Here is a 26,284-nt window from a genome sequence, read left to right as displayed (position 1 = left end):
AACTGTTAAGAAAATCTCATGGTTTTATTGTGTAATGTAGCATTGGAACATCTGAACAAATCATATCTGGGCTGTACAGGCTGCTGTTCTTTCATTTCTTTGGGTTATAGAGCATCTTGTCAGTACAGAAACAACAACCTTTTGCATTATAAATTCTTTCCGAGGCATGCTGGTACAACACAAATTTCTCTCGTCAAATGCAGCTAAGTCTAACTTCCAAACATCATGCACAAGAAACTCATCTAGTGACAATGTAAACTCAGCAGAAGGGCAGGTCACAGGTCTTGCTTGCTCACGCTCTGCAGTGCTGCAGGTTTGTGTATGATATTTGGAATGTTCCGTGAGTGTGAATAATACCAGTAAGAGGAGAGGAGGGAGGAAAAAAAAAAAAAAGCATGGGTGCCTCGGGGTTGCCAGCTCAGCCAAAGTTGTGCAATGCTAGCCTGAACATGTCATTGGTGCAAACCCAGGCATCGTTGATGTTCTTTAATAGAAATATCTGGTGGAATCCCATGATAGGGTCTTCATCAGCCTGTAGAAAGAGAGGAAAAAAAGTTCAAAAAGCTCTTTTTTGAGACATGTATTGCAAAACTCATAAGATGACTTAAAAGCTAAGGTTAACAGTGATGTCACATGCTGTAAGATGCCTAGTACCTCAAGAGAGACTAATACAACCAGAGGTTCTGTTCCAAGGTGCTTTGCAGACAAGCAGCTAGGGGCCAATGACACAGAAATCCTGCAATGGCATCTGAAATTGGGGTTTTCTGGAAGGCTTGCAGACATCTCCATCGCAGCAGCTTCACAACACTGATAAGAGCATGCCCGCCTCAGCGTTGAGTCACAAATTTTCTCCTTGGGCCTTGCCCAGGAACCAAGCATAAAACAAGGTCTTTCAAAATTAGTTTGTAGCTGCTGTACTTTGGACTGGTGACAGAAGGGAGTTTCTGTAGAAGTCGGTATCAACAATATTGCCCAAATGATCTATGTAATGATCTAGGCTTTTGAAAGCTTTCCCACAGCAGGTACAGCTGGCCAGCGACGTAGCACTTCCCACTTCCACTGTCCAGGAACAGCTCGAAGGGAGCGAAGTATGTGCTATAGCTGCGTCAAGGTGTTCTAAGCACAGGGATCTTTGCAGCAGTGCCTCAACTCCTGCCTTTGGCAATTCATCTAGGCGGGTTATAGTGCCTGCACTATATTTACTGTATTACTACGAAAGCAGAAAATAGTATTAGAGGGAGACTAGCTCTCCCACCTAACGTTTACCAGTCTCCTCAGAGACATCATGCAGGAATTAAAGCCTCAAAATAACATAAATGATTCCCAAATCAGCTAGAAATCACATAATAGGATTTAATCTGAACAGCACACAGGACCTAGCTACAAAACAATCTTCTGATACTGACCATAGTGTATTCAATTCAGCATTTTTGGAGGATTTTACGCTCTATTCTTTCAGCACACAACTATTCAGCTTCAGAAAGAGGGGGAAAGGCATAAAAAAAGCATTGAAAAGCAGCAGCCAGAGGAGCACATGAAACAGACTGTCAAAGTGCTGAACGTTTATTCTCAATGCTCTGCTGCTGTCCGTCAAGAAAAGCAAGTGAAAAGGTTGAAGAGCAAAGCAGATTACAAAACAAACAACAAAAAAAGTCTCTACTTAAAAAGTAATATTCATGTTTTGTGAATTTTATCAAGTGATAAATTGACTGTGAAGCAAGTCAGCTTTGAGGAGCAACTTGCTAAGGACATCAGTTATATCACAAAACAGCAAGTCTGCCAGAGCACTGGTAGGATCAAGTGCATGCAAAAGCAGTGTTCAAATCTAAAACTACTGCAAGGATTTCCACAGTGGCAACTGCCTAGGAAATAAAACGGTGTAGATGAAGTGCGGTTTATGAAGCGTATGCTAATCCACAGAGGAAGACCAAAAGGGGCCCTAGATTAGCTACGGCCTCTCAGGAAAGTGATACTGAAATCATGATGGACAATTATTTTTATTGTTTTTGAAACCAGCTCAGAGCTCAATAGCTATCAAGGCAAGCACAGCGTTAGCAGTTAGTAGGAAAGGAGCAGAGAACCAAAACCCAGAAGTAAGCAACCACATAAATGCACAGAGAGCACCCACATATCAAATCCTGCATGCACTTCCTATCACTAACAAAAATTAAAATGGTAGAATAGGCAAAGGCCAGAGAAGGGCAAGAAAGATGAGCCAGCTACAGGACAGTTTCCTACTGAAGAAAGTAAATTGAGTATGACACTCTAGCTTGGAAAAGTGTGATCAGGGTGAGGAGAAGGGGCAACATATCAAATTACTATAAAACCACAAAGGACAAAGTGAATGAGGAAACTACTACAGCCAGAAATTAAGGAGGCAACAAGTAAGGCCAGAAGTATGAGCAAGTCTAAGCGTTCAGTAGACAAATCAATGAAAGAAAAGTCCTCAAGCAAGACAAGTGTCAGTAAAGTCACTGTTCAACAGGTTGATGAACTGGGCAGCTTTTTGTCACATTGATACATGCCTCCTTTTGCATTAGGCAGAGGCTCCGTAATAATCAGCACAACGTGAAGACAAGCAATTATGCTGGATTAGACCAGCCGTCCATCTAGTTCATTAGCACATATGGCAGCAGGCGTGCCAACTATTTCAGGGGAAGTATTATCACTATTAGATCTGTCCAGAAAAGATGCTTGCATATCCATGCTGAAGAGGGGGCCTGTGCACTGAAACCCACGCGTTTATGCCTTTTCTAGCTTTTCCCGGGTATCAAATAGAACACTTACACGCTAGTGCAGTCACACTACTGCTTGATAGTTGGTAGGTTCCTGGACACGAAGGAATATTTAAGAAAACTGAGTAGCATCAGGGAGCTGTACATTGAAGTTTGACATACAGCTTTGTAAAGCATTTTATTAATGCTATCCCTTTTGACTAAGTTGGAACGAATTCATATCCATGTCAGCTCCTTTCTAATGGCTTAGTTTGAACCAGCCAGGCAGAATCGTTGCAGCTTGAATCACTTCTAACCGACTCTATTAATAAGCATTTAGTATACTCTCAGTTGCCCTATGGTCTCCTCTTCTTTGGTCACTGAGGCATCTATTACAAGTTGCGTAAGTAGTTTTCACACCAAATTTGAGCACGCCATTACTGACACGAGTACACTTTAAAAATATACCTCTGGTAAAAAAAGATATCACCACCAGACTAGTTTTAGTGTAGGTTTCCTCAATTTCTGATAAGCCTAGCTGCACTGCAGCTCTTAGTGCTCTGGCTTGAGGAGAATTTCCTCCCTTCTTACTCAATTCAGGACTGGACACATGAAAAAAAGACTGAAAGAAAAAGGGAATTCTTCCCCGAACACTTGCTGTTGTACATATGGCAAATTGCCACAATGAAGTCACAAATTATTGCTTTCTTCATTCCTTTCATGTTATGTCTTCACAGCATAGAGTAGCAATATACTTTAAAAACAAGGAAAATCCTAGGCTATATTTAAGGTGAATGAAATAATTTACAGTTCGTTCCCAAAACTCTGAATATGTCCTATTAACATATAACAAAGACCCACAGTTGAGTGACTTGAGATGCTCTAGAAGACATCGACTAATCCTATCCCATTTTATTTTGGATCTTCACCACAGCTCAGATAACATCACCGAAACTCTTTACCCTTACTGTCCACTCCAAATTCAGCTGTGTCCAACTCAAAATTTGCATTCCAGATGTGAGCCCAGGCTTGAAACACAGGGGCTTTATTTTTCCTACAAAGCTTTCCTTTATGCAGTTCAAATTCTTTCATGACATCCTTGAATTAAAATTAAAAAAAGTCACAGAATCGGATTGGAAGGATCCTCTGGTTTCCAATCCAGCCTCATGCTCAGCATGAGCACGGACTACCAGCAGCATTGCATTGGCCACAGCTTTGTCTAGCAGTCTTCCAAACCTCCAAGAACAGACGTTTCACAAGGTGTCCAGGCACCATTTCCCAGGGTTTCAGCCTTCCAGTGAAAAAATCTTTCCCTTGTGTCCAATCTGGACTTCCCAAGTTATGGTTTGCAACCACTGTCCCTTGTTACACTGTCTGGCACCACCAAGAACAGTTTGCTTTCAGGTTGTTGGAAGTACTCAACTACTTTCCACCTACATTTCAGGCAGATTGTCCTTAGCTGCCTCCTCTCCCAGCTCCACAAGCTCTCGAACACAGCAATCTTGGCAGCTTTTTGACCTCTTCCAGTTTTTCTACATCCCTTCTGACCTGGGGGCTCAAAACTGTAGAAAGTCCTCAGCTCACAGAGCCGTGGGTCATGTCGTGAGTACTGGATGCAACGCTACTTTGCAATCAAAGTTTAGCTGCACAACTTTTCTCCTCTTGTCTGGTCAGAGACAGTTTTACTCTTTCACCAGCACCCCACAGCAACTGTTGATTGAACTGCAGGCTTGCAGCTATCCTTATCTCAAAGGAAAGGCTAGTTACTTAAGATAGCAGGTTCTTTCAGATGCTAAGCCTCATTTAACAGGCTTTAAGCAATACTTTAAGTGTTCAGCATGCATTACAAAAACATCCAGTGATTTTAACTGAAAATTTCCTTTCCCTTTTAAGACTAGGAAACACCGCATAACAATTAGTTATTCACACTTAATTCTGCAACAAACACTTCAAATTCACACTCTGGGGGAGAGCCACAGATCTGCCACATTGCTCTGAGAACGCGCAAGACACAGCCATGCTTCTCAGCCGAGCTCAAGTGACAGAAGAGCGAGAAGAGAGCACTCCTTACTCAACCAGGACAGCGAGGACTGCATGGAAGAGAGGTAAGGCAGAGGGTTAAACGTTGTGGAGGGCTAGCCTGAAGACTTCATTGGTGCACACCCAGGCACCTTGAAAACTTTTCAACAAAAAGGTTTGGTGGAAGCCTAGAACCTGGTCATCATCTGCCTGAGCACGACAGGAGAAATACGTTACTAGGTGAAGCACACTGAAAATACTGGGTGACATTCTGGATGAACGTTGGCAAAGCAGCATCACACCAAATGAAACTCAATCCTAAAGGCTTAAACTGATGCCTACTCTTCCTAGTTGAAGCAAGCAAGTATGCACCCAGACAATGAATAGCAATAAAAAAATGATAATAGAGTAAGTGGAGGTATATTTATTGCACCTCTACAAAAGGATAAAAGAACATTACTACCTATCCCAACATCCATTAAAGAGGATCTTTCATACATTTACTTGAAAATATGCTTTTCAATTAAAGCAATTACTGTACTGCTTCTGCCAGCGAGTTAGATCCTCGCTAGTGACATTCACCCTAATTAGATGCTCTGTGACCCTCCAACATCTTCTCCAAGAAGCTGTTGTGACTGGTCCCCTCAGTGCAGATGATTATTTTGCTGCAAAAGATGTTGCTTTTTTTTATTTACAGTTCATATTGTTATTAGCATGCTGGGCTGTGGACTGGAGCGGCACAGAGGCAGATGCACATCCTGACCTTGTCACAGGGCAGTAACGATTTCAACTGACCCCGCTTAAATCCCCCTCCAGCAGGGGAGGCCAAAGGCTTAAAACAGCCCAAACCTGCAGGTTTACTTAGGGCGTAATACTCTGGTAAAGGAAATACAGAGTTTGACAGTAATAGTCCTTGACCCCATTATTTCTTCAGAACTATTCTTGTACGGTTAAGAAGAGAGCTGAGGCTTTGTGACAATTTGGTAGCAGTTCACCCCACAGTATATGCAGGGAGAGTAGGTGGTTTTTCTGCTTTGGTTTGTTTTTTTCCCCCTAAAATCAAACAAGATCAAAAATATAATGGTTTAAGGAAGAAATACAAGATGTGCCCAGCTCACTTAAGAATGAGTTTCCACTGAACTTTGGGACTAGCAATTCAAGCAACTAAGGCCTCAGAAAATCCATTTAAAATATCATGCCAAGAATGACTTCTTAGAAAGGGCATGTTACAGGTATTTTAGCATTATTTTCTTGCATTACTCTATTAAAAGCATTACGCATGCTCCTTCATTACATAAAACAAGCAGATGGTCGTGAAAGTCGTCTTCCTCGTGCAAATTTCGCTAGTTTTTCTCAAGACCAACAGATGCGAGCTGTGCAGAACAGCCACACCATTAAGAAGGCAACCTTTAAATAAAACCAAGTATGCTGCTCCATGTTTGTGTGTTAAAGCGTACCCCGTTCAACTGGAGCTATAGACGAGCCACTTGTTAAAATGCACTAACTGAACCCAGTTGTTCTCAGTTACTGCACTGTATCGAAAACAGCACTGAGATGCATTAAAATGGCTGTCAACACCTTTGTATTAGCACAAGAAAAAGTATTCGCTGCATGTGACAACCAGGTTCGTGTACTGGCAGAAATGGTTACTGTACATGTCATGCTACAGACTGTTACTGATTATTTCGTTTGTCCACCTGTATAAGTATCATACAGGGCGGAAGCAAGAAGTCAAAGTTCAAAGTTGACTTTGACTTTCTGGATGCTTCCTCAGTGAGAAGCAGCATTTCCCAGGCATTAAAATGTGCTTTTCAAAGCTAAGATTGGAGACACATACACGTGGAGAGTGGAAAAGTGTTGCCTCTTGTACTAAAAATTCACAAACAAGTTGGATTTGATCATGACAATAGGCATACTTTAATCCAACATGTTCTTTCCAAGTACCTAGATCCACTATCACATGATCCCTGAATTATTCTGAATAATTTCAGCGAGCTGAAGTTATTTAGAGGATAAGAACAGCACAGTAAGAAATACTACTCCAAGCCACGGTATTTACGGAAAGCTCCCAGATTGCATCTACAACCCTAACAACCATACTAAAGGATGAGAAAACCCGAAAGCTTTACAGAATCTTTAAGAACTTGGTATCTTACCACAGGATTCAACACAAGCACTGTTGCAAGCTGTCATCTGCTTAATGATTATGCAATAACCTTAAAAACATGACTGTGCAAAACCAGGTGCAGACGTGAGTGGCCCAAGACATTGAGCCAAAAAGCCTTGGTCACATCAGTGACCAGTGCACTGTTTTGTGCACACCCAAGAGTAAGACAGATGAGATCAGCATGTCTGACTTCATACCTGTCCTGCAATTCAGCGTTTTCCGTGGCCACCTGTGGCTGTCTTTCCTCAACAGAACATGTGCAGGTGGGATTGAGCAACAAGAAAGCTGGAATCCAACTTGCAGCTAGGAAGCAGGAGCAACTTTAATGAGAGCCAAAGCTATCTGTTAGGCTTAGAAGTGGATGCAATATGCTGGGAACTGCTCTTCTCGACTGCCCAGCACAAAACAATTAAGGAGAATAGCTAAGGCAAGCAGATTCAAACTTTCTGTCCTATGTTTGCTTAGTTAAGAGTACAGTCAGTGGAAGTTTGAATGTTTTGATACCAAAGGTGCCATTCAGAGTTAACAGGAAAAGGAAACCTAAACGGCTATTTTAAAAGAAACTGGGTTCAAGTAACTCTAAAGACTGGATGGCTTTGGAGTCCTGACTTGACAGCATGGCTGGACCAAACCCTGACAAATCTAACTCTGGTAATTTTAACTATTGCTATGTAATGTCACACTTTTTAAATAAGCACTGCCCACTGTGAGCAAGTTGTGCCTACAGCTGGCTTTACATACAGGATATTTTTTGCAGATTCCAGGGCAACTTCCTTCATTGACAAGTAGTGTAATTAGCTTACAAGTCTGTGGCCCTAGTGTATTTAGATCCAACATTTCCTCAAAAGAACAGGAGACTGGGTAAGTTTACGCAGTTCAGTAGTATAACGTAAACAGCAATGTAATCATACTACAGCCTGAAAAATAATCTGATTTCTTCACAAGAAGAAGCTGTTTCAACAATAAGCGTTTGATCTCAGAGGCCACGCTCCCATTGCTGAACCAGTTTCAACTACAGAGGTACCGGACTGCATTAACACCAGAACTGTATTCTTGTGTCCTGTGACAGAAAAGAAAAAGCACGGTCTTACTGAAGGGTTCTCAGCTAACAAGAAAGTGTCTGCTAAATCACAGCTCGATGCATAACGTTACATCAAAAAGCACATTAAACTAGTTGTGCTTATGCTGCCCAAGAACACTGTAATGATGCTTTTAAATGCAGAGGACACTGAAACCTTACTGCATCAGGGTAAGCGAAATATTGATGCTTCTAGAGCCCATATGGTATTTGTATGCAGAGTAAAAACCATGGTACTTTGCTTGGCAGGAACATATGACTGACAAATTACCTAGTGCTAGTCATCTGAAGGGACGAGCAGTGTCTTGACAGTCTTGAACAGTAGAAGAATGACATCCCCATGCAAGCTTACCAGTGTTCCTTCCCCACCCAAGACAGCATTTTAGTGTTTTCAGAAATCAGATGATTTTGAATCCTGCAAAAATCTAAGACATAAGCATTTGTTAACCTGTAATGGAAAGAGTTTACCTTAAGCTGTCCCACTACCATACTGAGTATACAGCTGTCAGGTGTAGGTTGGTGGTCTTGTGCTGTGATGCTGTGTTGTATTTTTTGGAAAGGGAGGCTCTGCAATGAAAAGAAAGCAAAATAAGGAAATGTGCAGTCATTGCATTATTTAACTTACAAAACAAAGATTGAGCAAATCCAACATTATGAAGTGTTAGACTATTTTGGTAGCACTGCATGGAGAGTTGTTGCAATTTGACACTATTCAGGCTGGGTTGATCATAACAGCTGTGTTTTTCAAGCACCGAGACATGAAATAGTATGTCACCATATACGTTAAGCAGTACCTTTTCCTAGTCTAATTACACCGCCCGAAGAGCTTCAGTTCATCTACAATTTGAACGTTCATATGAAAAAGACACAAAGCTTCGCTGCTCTGAACAGTGTTAAAAGATTGTTTACCAGTCAACTCCAAATTTGCTTCTTTGTTAAAATGGCTATGAACACAAAGGAAAGGTGGTTGACCAAGAACCAGTGTTCAGGACTTGAAATCCACATATCCACCTTTCCCCTTTTTTCTTTCCTTCGTAACAGCACCTGAGGGGAACCAACACAGCAACAGGCACCATCTTTGCCATGTACCAGGCAGGAGCAGGGGGAGAGGAGGAGGAGGTGGAGATCAAAAGCACACATATTGAAAAGAAAAAAAAGCCTTCCATGCTCATGTAGCAGATGCAAGCATGTCCGGAGTTAAGTATGCAAGGAACACACCTTGAGAAACACCAGACACTGGGGAGTAATTCCTCTCTTTCAACTTAGACCGCATTCACATTCCAACCATGGACAACTAAGCGGTGAACATTAAATATCTGGGGGATCTCAGAGTCCTGTCACACAAACGCCATTTTAGGACTGTACTATCAAGAACTGCATTAATGCTAGACGCTTTAGAAGTGGCAGCTCAGCACGGATGGAGCTCTGAGTGACCACATGGCTGATACCCAGAGTCCATGCACTGCACAGGACAGCAGCATGCAGTCATTTAAACCTTGGGTTGTACTTCGATGCTTTTGCTTCATTTCCCTGATTTGTTAACAGGTTGAGGTAGACCCAAGGACGTACTTTGACAAGTTCTGCATTTCACTTTAGTGGAAGGAGTCTGAAAGAGTTCCTACAAGGCCTAGGTACAAGAACAGGAGACCCCGACACCTACTGTCAAGGATGCGAAGTACAGACTTGGCCCCGACAAGCATAAGGCTTCAGGAAGAATACCAGGAAGCTAAATCCTTGGATAATAGAAAACACAGAAACTGGAAGGAGCAGTAGCTGGGGAAGCAAAGGAAGTGTACAGAGCAGCCCTCTAATCAGAGGGACACTATTCAAGAACATTCTCTAATAAAGCCTGCAGTGTTTCCTCTTGGCTGGGAGAACAATCCCAACCTACCATGAACTGCAAAGTGAGCCACTGGTTTGTAATATGGAATAGACATTTAGTGACAAAAAAAAAAAAAAAAAAAAAAGAAACAACAACAGAGCAGTCTTTTCTGAACTACCAGCAGAATATTTTCCAGGGTCACCATCCCAAACTTGAGTGTGCCTGCACAAGCATAGGCTGGGACATTGAACACCCTTCCTTTGACAAAAAGAGCACTATGAAGCCTGGTCCCACCTCAGCACAACAGCTCCTTGTTGAACAAGTCCTGCAAGAAAAGTCTCTTGAAAAGGCAGAGACATGAAGGGGAATGGATGTGGTTGTATCCAGAACCCAGCTTCCAGTGTGACAAGATGCCAATGAGAAGTGAGGCTGGGGAGAGAAGACAGGGAGGAAGGAAAGGCTTCAGAGCCAAGAGCCCTGCAAGATGGTGACAAGGAACCAAAGACAAGGCTGGGCAAGATGGTGCCTGTTTCAAGTATCTGATTGTCTCCTTCAGAGAAAAGGACCCCAATGGTTGGCCAGCCAAGTGAGCTACTCCTCATGTGATGCAGTGGGGGAAATCCCACTGGAAAGAGTAGGGTCAGCTGATAGGAAAGATCACCGATTTTTAGGATGGAGAGAAGCTACCTCAAAAGGATGGTTGCTTATGGACACCCATCTGTACTGGAGAGAAAGATTTCTTGATATGAAGAGTACAATAGAAGCGACTAACAAGTGAGAAGCCACACAACAACCAAGGCTTTTAGTGTTCTCTGACACTAAAACTTGTCTGGGCTTTCACTACCAAAACCGTGGAATCCTCCTTGAAGTCAGGTAAGAGAAATTCTGCAAGAATAGAGTCGAGTAGCTTAAACTCATTCCTGGCAACAACTGGCTACCTGTCCCAGCTTCCTCCTTGGTCCAGGAGGTTCGTAGAACTACAGGATTATCTCAAATGCTCAATGTAAGTCAGGCTGCCCCCTGATTAGGACAGGCACTCTATTTGAAACAACTCCTAAGTCCAGCACCGATTAAGACAGAAGGAACAAGTGTCAACTCCCACTCTGCAACAAGGTACAGGTGCACCAGTGCTGGCAAAGCAATGTCTTTACAGCCTTGCCCTACTACATTAGCATCATCTGACAGAGTAGGTTGAAAAGGTGCCATAGTGTTGCTGTTACACAGCAGAGAACTTGCTGTAAAAGAAAATCCTGCCTCTTGGCATTTACACTGATTAATCATCCAGGCACTGAAGAACACAAGACTGCAGAAGTGCAAAAGAATTCCAGTGTCAAACTTTCAGTGATCTGCTCAACTGACTAAGACGCTCCAGAAGCACAGAGTAGGTGAGCACATTAAGTTGAAACAGCAAACAGAGCCCAAGTAGCCCAGTGCTGACAGAGGTATGCTGAAAGACATTAGAGTCACGGTAAGCTGATACAGCCCCGTAACGAGCCATGCAGTGGAAGGGCATGGAATAGTTTTACTGCATTTCTTCCTTACTTTAAGCAGATGGATACAAGTCAGAAAAAACTTTCCCTGAGGCAAAGTAGCATGCCTTCACTCACCAAGCGAGACTGTGCAGCAGGCACACGAATGCAGAAAGTCCAAATGGCACCACAGACAGGGAAGGTAAAGATGAGTAATGCTCCAGTGGGAAAGGGGCCGATCTGCACTGGGCCAGATCCAAGGCAGCAGTCTGAGACACTGTGGCGAAGCAAATGCTTAGCTGGTTGGGTATCTAAATGGCTGCTAGCCCAGAAGTCGAAAGAACACTGAGTACACAAACAACCAACTCTGGAGCTTGAGTATCTCCTCATCTAGAGGTGAGCAGTTGCAAGCTGTGCTATTCTGAGGTGTGTGGCCCTCTCAAAGACAATGCAGGCACCTAAAACACAGATCCAGGGGCAAACCTCAGCCTTCACGGTTAAAGATGTCTTGGATGAAAGCAGTGATTCCAAAACACAGGAGCAGTAGCTGTACAACAAGACAAGCATCGAGGTTAAAGATTTTTTTTCTCAATGTGTAATAAAAATGGTGTATCTGCCTGATATACCATGCTCTGAGCAGAATGTCTGAGGACCTAAAGCATGCCCTCTACATATCTTGCAAGAGAAACAAACTTTCCAGTTTCATGACAGCTTATAAATACACCCAGTTTTATAACAGAAGCATGGATTTACCCAAAAGGTAAAACTTGGCTCCAAGTTTAACTAAATGAACATGGAGAGAGATTCGGTCTCTGTACAGTAAGAAATGCTTTCCTCTCCCTAGATGAAGAGGAAACACTGGTTTCAAAGTCCTGAACCATAACTGCTCATATCTGAACAGCTGACAAATGCTGCACTGAGGATAAGTCAGGTTCTCCACCGTAGAATTTATTTGCAGTTTATGTATCAGAAAAATTGTTCCTTGCAATAACCCGTTTAGCCTGTCATAGGCAGATCCAAATAACAGGTTTGCTATTGCTACTTCCTTGGCATGCTTTAGAAGAACAAAAACCCCACCTTTCATTCCTCTAGCTCACGGGGTCAGCTTATGAACTATACTTTTTAAAAAGTAAATCAATAACGTCAAATGCAATTGCAGTCACAAAATAACCTTGCAAACTAACGGAGTCAATTAACATTCCACTATTAGAGCCACCAATGGAACACCCCACTACACAGAATTAAATCACAAGTAACACTTTTTGAAGACCAAAAGCTGGAAGCACAAGTCCCACGTTCAAGAGTTTTAAACTGCTGAAGTCGAAATCAAATTTTCAGAAGCAATTAATTTATAGTCTTCAGAACTGTTTGCCAAAACATCCGGTAAGGATTAGACTTACAGAGAGTTTTTCAACAATAGCTGCTTTGCCCTGGAACTGCTGTCCTTCCCACGTAAGGCATGATGCATCAATCTGAGGGGAAAAGAAAAACAATTCATCAACCTGCTTAGGTAACCCTTAAGCAAACCTGGTAAGAGACTTCATTTACTTGGCATATATCCTTAGAATCCAGCTACTTGGAAACTACCTCAAAGGGAGATGGAAAGAAACCACAAAGAGTAACTGAAAAAGTTTGGAATAATCAACTACAAATTAAGTAAATTAAATTTCATTATCATGATTCTACCAGCAAAAAAAGTTCCTGCCTTTGGATCACAGTTAGCTTTCAGAAGAAAATCTAAAGGACACCAAAAAAAATCCTATGGACACAAAGTCAAGCATGCAGAGAGACAAAAATATATGAAGAAATCTGACAAAATTAGTTGCACCACCAGTTTTTTTTCCCTCTCAGGTACTGATTTGCATATCCTGCTCATACCCAGAAAAGTAGAATGTGCCTCAATGTTTTCTAACAGACTGCCCTGTGTGGCATGAAGTGATTGAGGCGCTTCAGCCTACAAGCACTTCCAGTATATGAGGGAGGGCGTTCTGAGCACGCTACATCAGGTGCAACAGCAACAGGCAAGAAACTTTCTATTCAGCTTCGGATACTCTGTTTAAACCAGAGTCACAATATCCTATTGCTGACGTAGCTCTGCCTTCTCAAATCCAGTTTTAAACCTTGGCCAACAGACCATTTAAACTGGTTTCCACTGAGCTCAAAGTCTGCCTGCTGCCATCTCCAAACAGCACCCTCACCCTACACCTGATAGCCCAAGTTCTCGTGCACCCTGTCACAGATGGCTATTCCTTCCACCTTTTTGAGTTTAAATACCTCCAGGAACATGATTCCCAGCTCTTTCCCATCCAGCCTTCAATTCTCTCTGAAGCTCTGAATGTCTCAACAGAAAATGGCAGATTCCAAAGAACTCCATTTATATGCTCTCTGGTAGATTTTCCAGGCTGTTTTTGACCCACACCGTATCAAAAAGCCACTTCTTTCAGCCATGCATGCTGTGCTGAACCTGCACAACAGTCACAACCACTCTAAAGAAGCTTCTGGTCCTCCATGTATCATCAGAAGGAACTATATAGTGCAGCAAGAGCCAAAAGAACAAAGAAGGGGACCAGGAGCAACAGCACGAAGCATTTCAGGGTCATAGATGCAACCGAAAGCAGTATGAAGAGCTCCTTTTGAGTTTGGACATGTTCCTTTTACGAGGAAATAGACTTAGATTGTGTAATCTAAGGTCACACAGCAAGTCATCTGGCTGACACCGCTTGCATCTTACATGACATCAACTCCTGACGTTGATAACTTGAGAAGCCGGGTGATGGTACCAGGGAATGAGGCTATCCTCTCAAACATTCAAATTACAGCCTTCAAATATGGAAAGTCACAAAAGCGGAGGGGATCCAAAACCTGCCTTAGTGAATCCGCTTCAGCAGGTGAGCACACAGTGGCGCAGGACCCTCCTGATGTTTCAAAGAGTAGCAAAGGACATAGATTAAGTTGGTGAGGGAAATACGCTCTTCCTGAAACGCTACAACTTCACATTGTCTCTCATCAGTGTCCACCTGGCAGTCTGCTATAGGTTACCTCCATAGCCGCTTCCTGTATCAACAGTCTGGGAGCAACTGCTTCAAGAACAAAAAGCATCCTCTCCTCTAGCCCAAAAGCCCTACAGATGAGAAAACGGCATAAAAGTAAGAAAATATTTCATCACAAGTAGCCACACACCCAAAAGCAGAGGAAAGAAGTAGCTACAGCATTTTCCTGCAAAACAACTGCAGGGGAATAACTGCAAAACAAGTCTTTGACTTAGTCCTGCAACTCATGTAACTCAAGCAATTCACAGCAAAAGCGACTGGCCCAGATCCCTACCTGGAGTAGGTGACAAAAGCTCAACTGACTTGGATTACACCACTAAAGGAGAAAACCGAACCTTGCGGTGGAAGTAGCAATACAGGAATGCTAAACAAATCCAAGAGCGCCCTGCTGCGCTCCTGCATGCTATAAAATTTGTTCGCTCCCACATGGTCTCAGAAGGCAAAAAGCTCATCAGTAAAAGTGCATTTCTGCAGAAGCTCCTCTAATTTAGACACGTTGTGACCTTGGTGCATTTTAGCCACACAAAACAGGGTCCCATGCTCCGTAGTTTAGGAACTCCACAAAACAATACACACCGGTGACCTGCATAACAGCTCTCCTGACTACATTTGCATAGGTATCTCCATTGAATGATGCAAGGCAGAAAGACCCTAAGGGTGGAAAAAGCCCAGGAGTTAATTGTGTGGAAGGCCATGTTTCCAGGAATTTAAATTAGCCTGTACTTATCACCAGTCTTATGAGGATTGAATGTGTTTTGGTAATAACATGACAGAAACTGCTAAGTGCCTTCATATTTAGAGCTGTGGATTGGACACAGGCTACTTGTTTTTCTTGCTTTATAGGCTCTCTGTACACAGCTTCTTGGCCAAAGTAAGGCAACAGTCTAGCAGTTAGCAAATACACAACAATCCAAAGAGCAAATGCTATCGGTGCTGATGGATACTGCTGAGGTATAAGGAGGGGTGCCGGATGGTGTTCGTGCAACAGTTTCAATCCTCAAGAGCTTGGTGAAGCTTCAAACAATTCATCCAGCAGATGAAAAACAGGTCAGAAGAACAGGATATGCTGCTAGAAGACTTGTAAGACTTGAGTGTCTTGCTGAAACGCCTCAGCCACCCAGCAGCATTCCTCACCACCACTAATCAACTCCACACGCAAAGCATTTTGCATGTTCTGGAGGAGTCTTCCCCCAAAACTTAAAGCTGATGTTCCCTGGGTTTGTTACAGTCTTTAATTTTGGAAACCAAATCTATTTTGCCCCAAGTAAGGAGCAAAAATAAAAACCTCATTTTTGAAGAAATTTAAACTGAATTTAAATTTAACAAAGTCTAAATATTTAAACTGGATTCAGAATTTTAAATCTATTTTAATGTTCTGAGGATTAATATAGCATGAGATCCGAGAAACATCTGCAAGAACTGCTAAACACAGAGTAGGCCTTAATCACATCCCACTTCAAGAGGGAGCCAAGCAAATCCACGCCTGTCAAGTAATGGCAAACTAAGGCTAGCGTATTTGCTTCTACAGAGAATTTCATCACAGGATCACCACCAGCCCCCTCCACTATAAGCCACTGTCTACACCCAGCCGGGGATTTTCTGAGTCTGACTGCCTATAGATAAGGCAGACAAAGTTCAAAATAGAAGTGAAACAGAAAATGCAATAAAGTGAAATAGAAATGCAATAAATAAAAGTCGAGTAAGTGTGATTGCACTGACTGACATTCTGGAGTCAGGATAAAACCCACTATCCCACCCCTGTGTATTCCCACACATCAAAATAGAGACACCTAGACAGATAATGGGAGAGAGGCCCAGCCCTCTTTTTGTAGATACTTACATATATTGCTCCTAACTGAGTCCTGTCTGCATCAAAAAGCTGGTAGTAATGTTGTACGAAGCTGGACCCAATCTGCTCCCAGATAGGCTTGTCTCCCATTCTGAATCCTCACCTAAAGCCAGTGACTGTAAAACAAAACAAAAAAATCATCAGAAAGAACAATCACATAAATAAGCATAGCACTTGGCTTGAGTATTAAGCATCAGTAAACACAGATCCTCTCAGCTGGCCAGAATTTTTCTTTGGAAGTAGGACAAACCTCACCTCTGTATCCTAGACTTTTGTGAAATAAAAAAATCTTGGTACCACATGGTTTAATTTCTTATTACAGTATTTGCTGATTTCTAGAGCTATTTCTGTGTGAGGTCACAACTCGTGTACAAAAGTGGAGAAAAAGAACAAAAATGAGTAAGTGTTACCACCTTATATTTACATATTTCAAAAATTACACCATCTGAAAAAGTTGGCAAGCCCTTGCTATTCGACTTGATCTCATTTACTGTAAACAACTGACGTGTTAATATGGATTGTCTGCAAGTGGCTTACACCAACTGATTTATCTATTCAGCTCCTCAGGTATTTCACCATCCACAGGCCATTCTAAGGAAGACTGTCCTTTCAGTGGTACACAACAGGAGTTATTCACCAGCTCTTTGCTTAACACAAGCTTACTTTCCTCTTCTATCCTGTCACTAAGGCTGAAGTACGCTCAACATTTATCTTCGAACCTGTAGTAATGTGAAGATACAAACCATGATTTTTCAGTGGCAAGAATCTGCGGTTCCCAGTGAAGGTGCTGGAAGCTCAGAGGCATCCCACACTTCCGAACAGGAGTCCCTCTATTTTAGAGGGACTAAACATACAGCACGTGCAGCGGTCCAGACAGACCCAGTCTAGAAACTATCACGCACAATCAATACAGATGATTGCTTTACCATGCCATTAAATTTTTCAAGAAAGCAAATTCATTTTTTCTTTATTCTGATATCTCTCTGAAAGACTGAAGAATTGTGCTAGAATTCAAAACACAACAATGCTGCGCTCAAAACCCACTACATTACATTTTAAGATCTGAGTTTACTTCAAGCAAACTAAATTGTACTTGCTAAAGGTCCCTCTTTGCAATCCCTGACCAGGAACCCTTGAGCTACAGATCTGTGAGTTGGGAAAGGCATGAAATTCTGTTTTAGGACACAGGCCATGACAGTTATTTTGGCTTCCTTTAGATGTCAATTACACACACACCTGTTTAAGACTTGACAAATTCCTAAGAGAAGCAAAAAACCATATTCCTAAGATCTCCACAGGGAGTATTACCAGGCCTAGCTTTCTGCGCACAGACAAGAAAGGTCTTTTCATATTTTAGGCCTTTGGCTGTTTGAGCTTTACTCATACACATGGGAACTGAAATGGGTTCAAACCCTAGGCCAGAAGTTTTAAGGTTACACAAATTTGACCAGACTTACAGAAGAGCAAATATCTTTTACTCAACTACCAAAGTAAAATACAAACCAAGAACAACTGCTAGAGCTTAGACACCCAGACTACTTGATGGAGAAAGTGGTTGGCATCTGGGGAGCAGAGAATGTGACAGCATAGAGAGCTGGCAAGGTGGTTCTCCCTGATGAGAAAGGGATGTTTTTGTAGCCTGCGAAAAGAGGAGAGGTTCAGCAGGAGGAGCTTTGGTTGTGACAATGCACCACAAAAGCGTGCCACAGACTCCGTGGTTTTTGACATCCAGCTGATGCTGGCTGCACGCTAGTTCTCAAGCACACCTTAGAAATTTGTTTTATTCGAGGATGAGGTCAAAAATGAACTTATGATAGAAACACACCTATCCCATTTTTAAACATCCTTACTTCAATATCAACCACCTAGGCAATACGGCCAACATCAAACTCGGTAACCCTGCACACTAACATAGACTAAAAATTCACAGACTTGTTGCCACATAACTAATATTTGAACTACAAATTATTACAAAAAGATCTACAATCTGGCATCAGTCACCATCACATGTGCTCCACTAACGCTTGCAATACATGACTCAGTCTGAAGGAGTTTTACCCAGTGTGGTTGCTCCTCTGGGAAAACAGATGACAAATTAAAAATCCATCCAAGTACAACAGGTTTAAAAAAACAACACACACACACCCCCCCTGAACAACTTAAACCTACTTCTTTACAAGACAAAAAGTTGTACTGATTGCAAATCCATAATTGCCACATACAAGCGTAACCTGGAGCAAATGTAGAAATCAAACAACTTCAGCCTGTATTAAAGGATTGTACGTTGAAAGAAAACCACCCTGAAACCATCGCACCAACTCCCTGGAAACTCTACTGAGTGATGCCCACCCTGCTGTTAGAGAGGACTCTCATGTCTTGTTTGGAAAACCAGAAGTACTAGTATTTAGTTTTGAAGTCTGCTGTTTCCATTCCAGACCTGCAGGTACCTAGAGGCGTTGGGATGGCTGTGGTGGAGCCAACAATCAGCCCAAGTGAAAAATCACTTCTATTCATTTTTTATGGATCGTCATAGCTTCAACTTCAACCCATGAGCTCATATCACTATCAGATATCCTTCCTAAACATTCAAGTGCAAATCTAGTCAACAGTATCGATGTTAAACAGCCGCACATCTAACACTGAGTTGAAGTAGTGAACAGCAAAAAACACACCAGCTTATTCTCCTGAAGCTAAAGGTAGCTATCGCTAAATTAAATTTTCACACACACACACACGATGTGTATTCACCCTTAACAGCTCACCGTACCATCATACGAACCCAAGATCAAGCTGTATGCTAGCACTGCACCTCGTTCGGACCCAGAGGCCTTCAACTCCTCAAGGCACAACAGCCTCACTCAAGCACCAGATGCCTTCTGTTCAATCCTGAAACTGTGAGAAGGCCTCCAAGACTCCAAGAAATTAAGGAATTTGTCTTTTAAATACAGAAAGTAGTATTATGGTTTTTAAAACTAAAAATTAGTATGCTAGCTTGCTATCTCCTTCTAAAAAAAAGTATTTGTATTTTGGCAGGTAAAATACCATTAAATAATAATTTAAAAAAACCCAGTATAAATTTGACCAGTTATAATGTTGATTTTGCGAGAAGTGAGAACCAAGCTAAAAAAAAATGCCGCTGAAATTAATCATCCTTGAGTAATGCTTTTTTTTTTTTATTACAACCTTGCTCTTTTTCCTGTGCCATTCATATATGGGTTTGCTGAACACTCTCACTCTCCCTGGAACATTTTTTTTATTTTCCGTTTCTGATTTGTCACCTTTTCCTCCATGCTGTCTTATGTTTTCTGCCTGCCATCAGAGATGTAAGAAGCTTAGAGATGTACCTAAAGAAAGAACAAGACAGGAATGATCTTGTGTGTCATCAAGCCCAGTCCCTTTCAATGAGATCCAATCCATATAAGATTGCATTGATACATTTAGCAGGCTGTTTTAATGAGATAAATGTAACATAAAAGGCTTTTAAGATCTATTCCAAAGCTAGGAAGAATGCACATGTTCTCATGTTGTCAAACACTAGGACAACACAGCTGTGCCTCAGAGCCATCCAGCCAAATCTATCCATAGTTCACTCAAAGTTTGGTTACAGAGGCAAGAATACTCAGTTAGTATTAAGCCAGATAAAAGAGTTTCAATAAGCTAGAAAGCACGTACGATGTGGCACAGCTGTCCTTTTAAAGGCATCTGCAGAAGTTACCACTTACGTGTCTTATTGGATATTCCACCTTAATTCCCCATGGAAAAGGAGACAGTTTCCTTAAGCTAATTAATTTTCTTTCCTTTGTGACTTCAAACCAAACCTACCTCATCGCATCCACTTACGAACATCACAGCCCATTTGATTAACAGCTTCTTCGCAGAGGCACAGCAGCAAAGCTGAGCTACCAACACAGAGTATAATACTTTAACTCACGTTACTCCGTTTCTTGGAATCTGCTCATATTAGAGAATTTATCCCCACCTCAAATACCACCCAGCAGTCAGTGCTCAAGCTGAAACCCAATACAGCACACAAAGGCTGCAGCTGCCAGCAACTCTCTCTCCACCAGGTATATGCTGACACTGCAGAACTGGGATTGCTGCTCCACAGGGGACTTTTCCTCGGTGACGTCTAAATCAAATTTTCCAGTACCTTTGCCAGGCCACACACTGACACATCCTCAAGTGTAAACTCCGGCCCTCTGCACATCTCACCACGCTTCCTACAGCTCTCGTCCTACACGGCACCATGGTGTCCCCAGTACCTACATCTCATGTTCATCCCTCATCCCGGCACTGCCACTGCTGCACAACGCCTTGGGGTACACAGCATCCCTGAACGCACAGCCAAGCTCCTGTGTTCAGCATCCTGCAGCACAGGAGAGGGAATTCATACCCTAAACCATGCAGAACTTCCCAGTTCTCCACGACACCAGGCTTTCCTACATGCAGTCACGGAGTACCAACATCAACAGGACTTCCATAGGGCCCCACAGTCCCAGCAGCCCAGCCTGCACAGTCTATACTGCCCAACGCTTCTGTTGCTGCTCGACCTTGCCAGATCGTCCAAGGCTACGCTACACCCCAAAGCCTCTCTCCCTCCTTTCCCCATAGGCTCCTCCAGCTTGTTGTGTCCTGTGCCACCAGCCATGCTGGCCCAGGAGGGAGACAACTGCCCGAATTAAGCTCCCCCTCATCTGCTTTGGCACATGGCACCAACATGATGTGAAGCTGCATGACCCAAACAGTAGTAGCACCAAGGAGGAAAGAAAGGTGTGAGACAGAGGAGGACTGGAAGAGAAGGGAGCCTTCACATGGGCCACGAGTGACCTTGAATTAGACTAGGGTTACACTGGCCTCAGGCAACAGATTTTCTGTCCACAAAATCCAGAAACACAGAATCTTTCCCATTGCCTGTCACAGCTTAGATGTTCCTATCTACACTCATCCCTCTTCCTTCTCTGCCTTAACTCCGGGCGTGAGAGATCAGCACGAACGCACCAAGACTGCCCCTAACTCCTAAGGGGAACACAGTCCTTAAAAGACCCATTTCTGCCAAAGGTCTGGATGAAAACTCTTCCCATTGCTTCCTTCAACAAACAAGAAGCCATGAAACCACCTGGAGACGATTCTCTGTCAGCATGCTGCAGCACAAAGTCCGTCTTTCTGCTTGAGCGCCATCACCAGAGCTACTCGGAGGTGTAACTTGAGGAAAAGCCACCTTCTTACCTGGCAAAAATAGAGTGAGTCTCCTGCCGACAGACAAATAAACAGATAGCATGAAACATGTAAGCACCAGTGACATTTGGAGCAGGTGGGCTATCCTCACATCGCTGCAGTACGGAGAAAGACCAAATAATTGTTTCAACCGGCAGCTGCGTTTACTGCATTATCAGACCTGGACGTATGTGAGCTTACTGCTGTAAATTAAAAAAAAATTACGTCTTTTTGATTTCAAGTATGGCAGACCTGCACTTCTATAAAAACCCCCCATTTTCTGAAAACGTCAACAAAAACTAGTATGAGCAATAGTAAAGTATAACATAAATTGCTAAAGAAAACGAAGGTGGTCTCCCGGGGATTGCCACTTCTAAAAAGCAAGCTGCACTCGAAGAATCAATGAACAACCATCACAGGCAAATAAGCTCAGTAAAGACCTTCTGATCTGTGGAATACCAAGAAAGAAAACACTGAATTTAAAGAGGAAAAACCTCAAATTAATACATTCTAACATGCTAGTGGAGAAAAAAAAAAGCCATCTATTATCCAGTCATGACTACACTTATTCTGTAAGTTTGGGTATTAAAGCTGGCCCTACACACCACTGCAAAGTTAAACTCTCTTAAGACTGAATTCAAGCTTGTTTTCTGGAAGATTTGAAAAATCAGTGTAACAAGAGAGCAACAATGCTCCCTTTAAATTGGTGCTATTGGTCCAGCGGTATATGTGAATCCATGGCAAACATGGTTTAGACCATCAGTTGCTGCACCCTTCACTACTGATTAACAAGAGTAAATAAGGACAATGAAAGAGCTCTCGGTTGTTTCGGTTCCTGTTATTCATGCCATTTCTACCATACATGTATTTTTGATCACTCAGATTAAAAAGAGTGAGCAGTCTTTAAACTGCAGTAAAAAAAGAAAAAGTAAAGCAGCAAACAGTTTTTAGACTATTTTCCCTTCAATCTCTTTTCTATTGCCACTAAAACTTACAAAGATAGGAGCATCTCCTGTGTGTGCTTTCTAGGAATGCAATGGAACCAGCATCACAGGACCAGCTAATCTTCTCTCAAACAGATCATCTATTCAACTACACCAAGAATCACTCGATAACAGATTGCCCTTCCTTTAGCAAAGCCATACGCTCTCAAGAGAAGAAACTATGCGAATTATCACAGAATAATTCAGGTTATAAGGGACCTCCTCCAGCTCAAAGCAGGGTCAGCTAGGAGATCAGACCAGGTTACCCACGCCTTTCTCCACTTTGATCCCCAAAAACTCTGATGCTGGAGACTACATAACCTCTGTGGGCAACCTGTTCCAATGCTTGACCGTCCTCATGCAGAGGGCAGCTCTCCCATGTCCAACCAGAATCCTTTCTGTTCCAATTTATGCCCCTTGTCTCCTGTGCTCCCACCAAGTACCCCTGTGAAAAGTCTGGCTCCATCTTCCTGGTAATGGTCTGACAGATATGGGAGGCTAGGATTAAGCCCCGCTCAAGCCTTCTCTTCTCGAGGCTAAACGAGCCCAGGCCAGGCAGAATGCATGTTAACACAGGGATGATGAAATACTGGAACCTACTCGGGGACACGATACATCATCAGTCATTTATCTTAAACACGCTGTACCTCCTTCTGAGAAATTCCAATTTAGTGGTCAATCCTTCTCCATTTGAAAACCTATGAAACTTCCAGTTGAGGAGCAAACTCATGCATTCAGAGACTGAAAGAATTGCTTCTCTTGGGTATCTTCACTACCATCTCCCTAGTAGCTGACTGATCCATGGAGGCTAACAATCTGAAAATTACTGCTCCAGGCCAATCAGAAATTACTGATTTCCACACAGACCTTCACCTAGTAATTGCTATGGGCTGCGCTGTGCAAGAAATCACATTATTCTAAATATGCTTTCAGATCTAAAAATAATTAAGTCTAGATATGTGAACAGCGGAAGGATGGAAAGGGAGAAAGGGAAGAGTGACAAGGTGCAGACTGTTTCCTTCTGAGAAATGTGGAAAATAAACTGACCTTCCCCTTCTCAGTCTTTTTATTCCTCTACTCCAGCTTCATTAAAACAAATTAATGCAGGAATTATGCCAACTTGAAGTATATTTTTTTTTTTTGGTTACAGATGTCAGCAAATACAAGGCCACTAGTAAACAAAACACACGGGGAGGACGCCGGCAAAGCTTTCACTGTGCCTACAGCTTGATGCTCATCCTATCTGCACCCTGCCGACCCAACAGTCACAAAGAGTCAGCAGAGGTGATTTTCAAATATATAGCCATATATTGTATTACATATAATTGGATAGGAAGACATAATGTTTTGTTGTTAAGCAAAATCCACATTTGGCATTTTTTCCACAGTATTCTTGCTGCAATCCAAAAACCTGAATTCAAGTTTACAAGGCTGAAGTCACGTCTCTTTTCCCCAGGATGTACCCAAGACTGCTCAGTTTTAAAGTAACAGAGGAGGCAATGGGGGACAGGAGCAGGGGGAACTGCTGCATCACATTTTTCTTTACCTTATAGGCACAGTAACATAACATTTAATCTCCAAGAAACAGCAGAATATAAAAGATATTTCTATCTATCCGACTCTATCATGACAGCTGTTTCAGGTTAAGAGAAAATTAGGAACTGATTTTTAAGTTACAGAAGTAAATATATTATATTACAGTTATAACCCTTTTTTCTCTACCAAATCATTACTTAAAAATTAACCAGGTTTGTTCATGACTCAGCAGCAAAATAATATTCAGTATTAATTTTTATTCTACATAGAACTTCTATAAAAAACCACAGTTTAATCCTTGCAACTTTTCTTGTGGTTCACAACTGAAGTTTGGCATATTTGAAAACAATCACTGTTGTATGTTTGTTAAAAGTAGCCAGTTGTGTAAATAACAGCCCTGAATTAGATAGCACAAAGGTAGCCACCCCTAAAAACACAGCCCTAGGTACCTTGGTGCAGTGATAAATGCAAGATAACCTAGATAACATTGCTATTTTGCATTATATTACCCCATAATTTTAGGTTTGGCCACAGCATTCCTCTGTTATTGACTGGCAGCATTCAAAGTATGGAAAGTTTTCTCCCACATGCTTTATGATCCGCAAGGTTTTCATGTGTGTAAGCAAAGCTTGTTATACCTCACCTCCAAATGACTGGGCTCCAATCTTTGGTTGAGCTCCAAGTTTCCAAAATACGCCTAAAAAAAAAAAAGCCACCGAAACTTTTCGTACGGTATCTACCCAACCATCTCACACTTCCACAACCACGCTTCCCGTCCTGCTTTGCTTCCTTTTTTTCCTCCCCTGCACCGCACAATAGCCCTGCTTCCAGCAACATGGTACGCAAGCACACAAATTGGTGATGTACAAATATGAATGTCAAAACTGCCTGCGATGCCACAATATTTAGGAGTTTTAAAACAACAGAAAGAAATCATGCTTACAAATGTTACCAGTTATTAGTCTATATTGCAATCCTTACACAAAACATACTCAACACCGCCACTAACTAGACGATCCTATTATTAATGACAGGGACAAAAGAAACCCCAACAGAGAGAACTGCAGAAAGTTGTTACCATTTGCATTTTTCTAAAGAACTGAACAGACACAGATGTTAAACGTATTTCAAATCATCTACCAAACAACTTGCAATCTTTTAGGGAGCAACACGAAAGAATAATTAGGACCCCAGTTGGAAAATAGTTAAATAGTCCAAAAGTAAGCCAAAATGTCATTGTACTTTAAATTAGATTACGTTTTTCACCAATAATGATATTATATACAGTAATTTCTTTACTTCTATGCGGAGATAGGCGAAATGCCTTTTTTGTTGCTGCTAAAAGAAAACTTAAAGGCACCAAACACAGAAAGCATTGCTTGAACACAACTCCTCCCAGAAAAAGAGAAATAAAAAAAGGACCAACTTGAGAAGGTGGCTGATCCAGCAACCAAATTTAACTTTCAAGCAACAGTTCTGCAACTGATTCCTGTTCCTATTCAAGCATTTACCTGGGCTTTGTTCCCGTTCAACCGCAATACAATGTATATGCCACAAGTCGAGCTCTAAAGTACACATTTACACTGGCAGCGATGGACTTCAAATGAGAGCAAACAGTTAAAGCCTTACAGCCTGCCTTAGACAGGGAGTTAAATTTGAATCGCAGGAACAGCATCTCTGGGACTTAATGACTTCAGAAAGCTCTCTCATATTAACAAAATGCAACATACACTCCTCGCCGCTGTAAATTTTCGCAGGTTTTGATTGCTTTTAAAGTTAAAAGTGAAAACGGCTATAGAGGTGGAAAGAAAAAAAAAAAAAATCGCCTCTTGTAGAATCACACCGGAAACTGGCAACTCAAAGGAAAAAACTAGACGGCTACAGCAGACCACTGAGCACACGCACTTCTGCGAGTTTTACTCCAAGGATGCGTGAACCTTTCGTTTTCTATGTGACAAAGTGATTCAGCCACGTCAGGTTAACTTCAGTCCTCGCACAACCTTCTGGCAAGACAGTAATGCAGTAAGAACACCAAAAACACTCGAGGCAGAAAGCATACCCAAGTGCACCTCCTTCACACCGGGCAAACCATCTCCTCGCGGTGTTGGCGGTGGGAGTTCATCCCCCCTACCCTTCCTCGCCGCGATACCGAGCCACCGCAAAGCAAAGGAGAAGCCCCGCGGGGCAGCAGGCTCGGTGCCTCGGACCAGTCCCGGTGCCTCGGACCATCGCGACGGCAAAGCCTTGAGCACGTCCGAGCAGGGACGGCGCTCCCGGGAAGAGCCGCTTGCTGCCGCAGGCTGGGTACGGCGGGGCTCCGGCGAGGCCGAGGAGCAGCGCTCGCCTCCCGATTACCTACCCGCCACCCCCCGCCGGGAGCCGC

At 42.5% G+C, this 26,284-nt stretch overlaps 1 protein-coding gene across 2 annotated transcripts; it reads right to left on the bottom strand.

Moving 5' to 3' along the window:
* On the bottom strand, window positions 1-24,600 carry NUTF2 (nuclear transport factor 2). 2 transcript variants are annotated; one of them, XM_019475008.1, is made up of 5 exons: window positions 24,545-24,600; window positions 16,160-16,284; window positions 12,670-12,741; window positions 8,447-8,545; window positions 1-532 (listed from the first exon to the last, which is right to left on the bottom strand). In XM_019475008.1, the coding sequence occupies exons 2-5, from the start codon at window positions 16,256-16,258 to the stop codon at window positions 419-421; spliced, it is 384 nt and encodes a 127-aa protein (XP_019330553.1). In that variant the 5' UTR covers window positions 16,259-16,284; window positions 24,545-24,600; the 3' UTR covers window positions 1-418. The 2 variants fall into 2 exon arrangements, with proteins under 2 accessions (XP_019330553.1, XP_009289033.1); XM_009290758.1 differs by lacking the exon at window positions 24,545-24,600 and adding an exon at window positions 16,912-16,928.
* Between the last annotated feature and the right edge of the window lie 1,684 nt (window positions 24,601-26,284).

This window comes from Aptenodytes forsteri, unplaced genomic scaffold (genome assembly GCF_000699145.1).
Source record: "Aptenodytes forsteri isolate BGI_AS27 unplaced genomic scaffold, ASM69914v1 Scaffold14, whole genome shotgun sequence".
NCBI classification, from domain to species: Eukaryota; Metazoa; Chordata; class Aves; order Sphenisciformes; family Spheniscidae; genus Aptenodytes; species Aptenodytes forsteri.
This window is presented reverse-complemented; position numbering and strand designations above follow the sequence as displayed.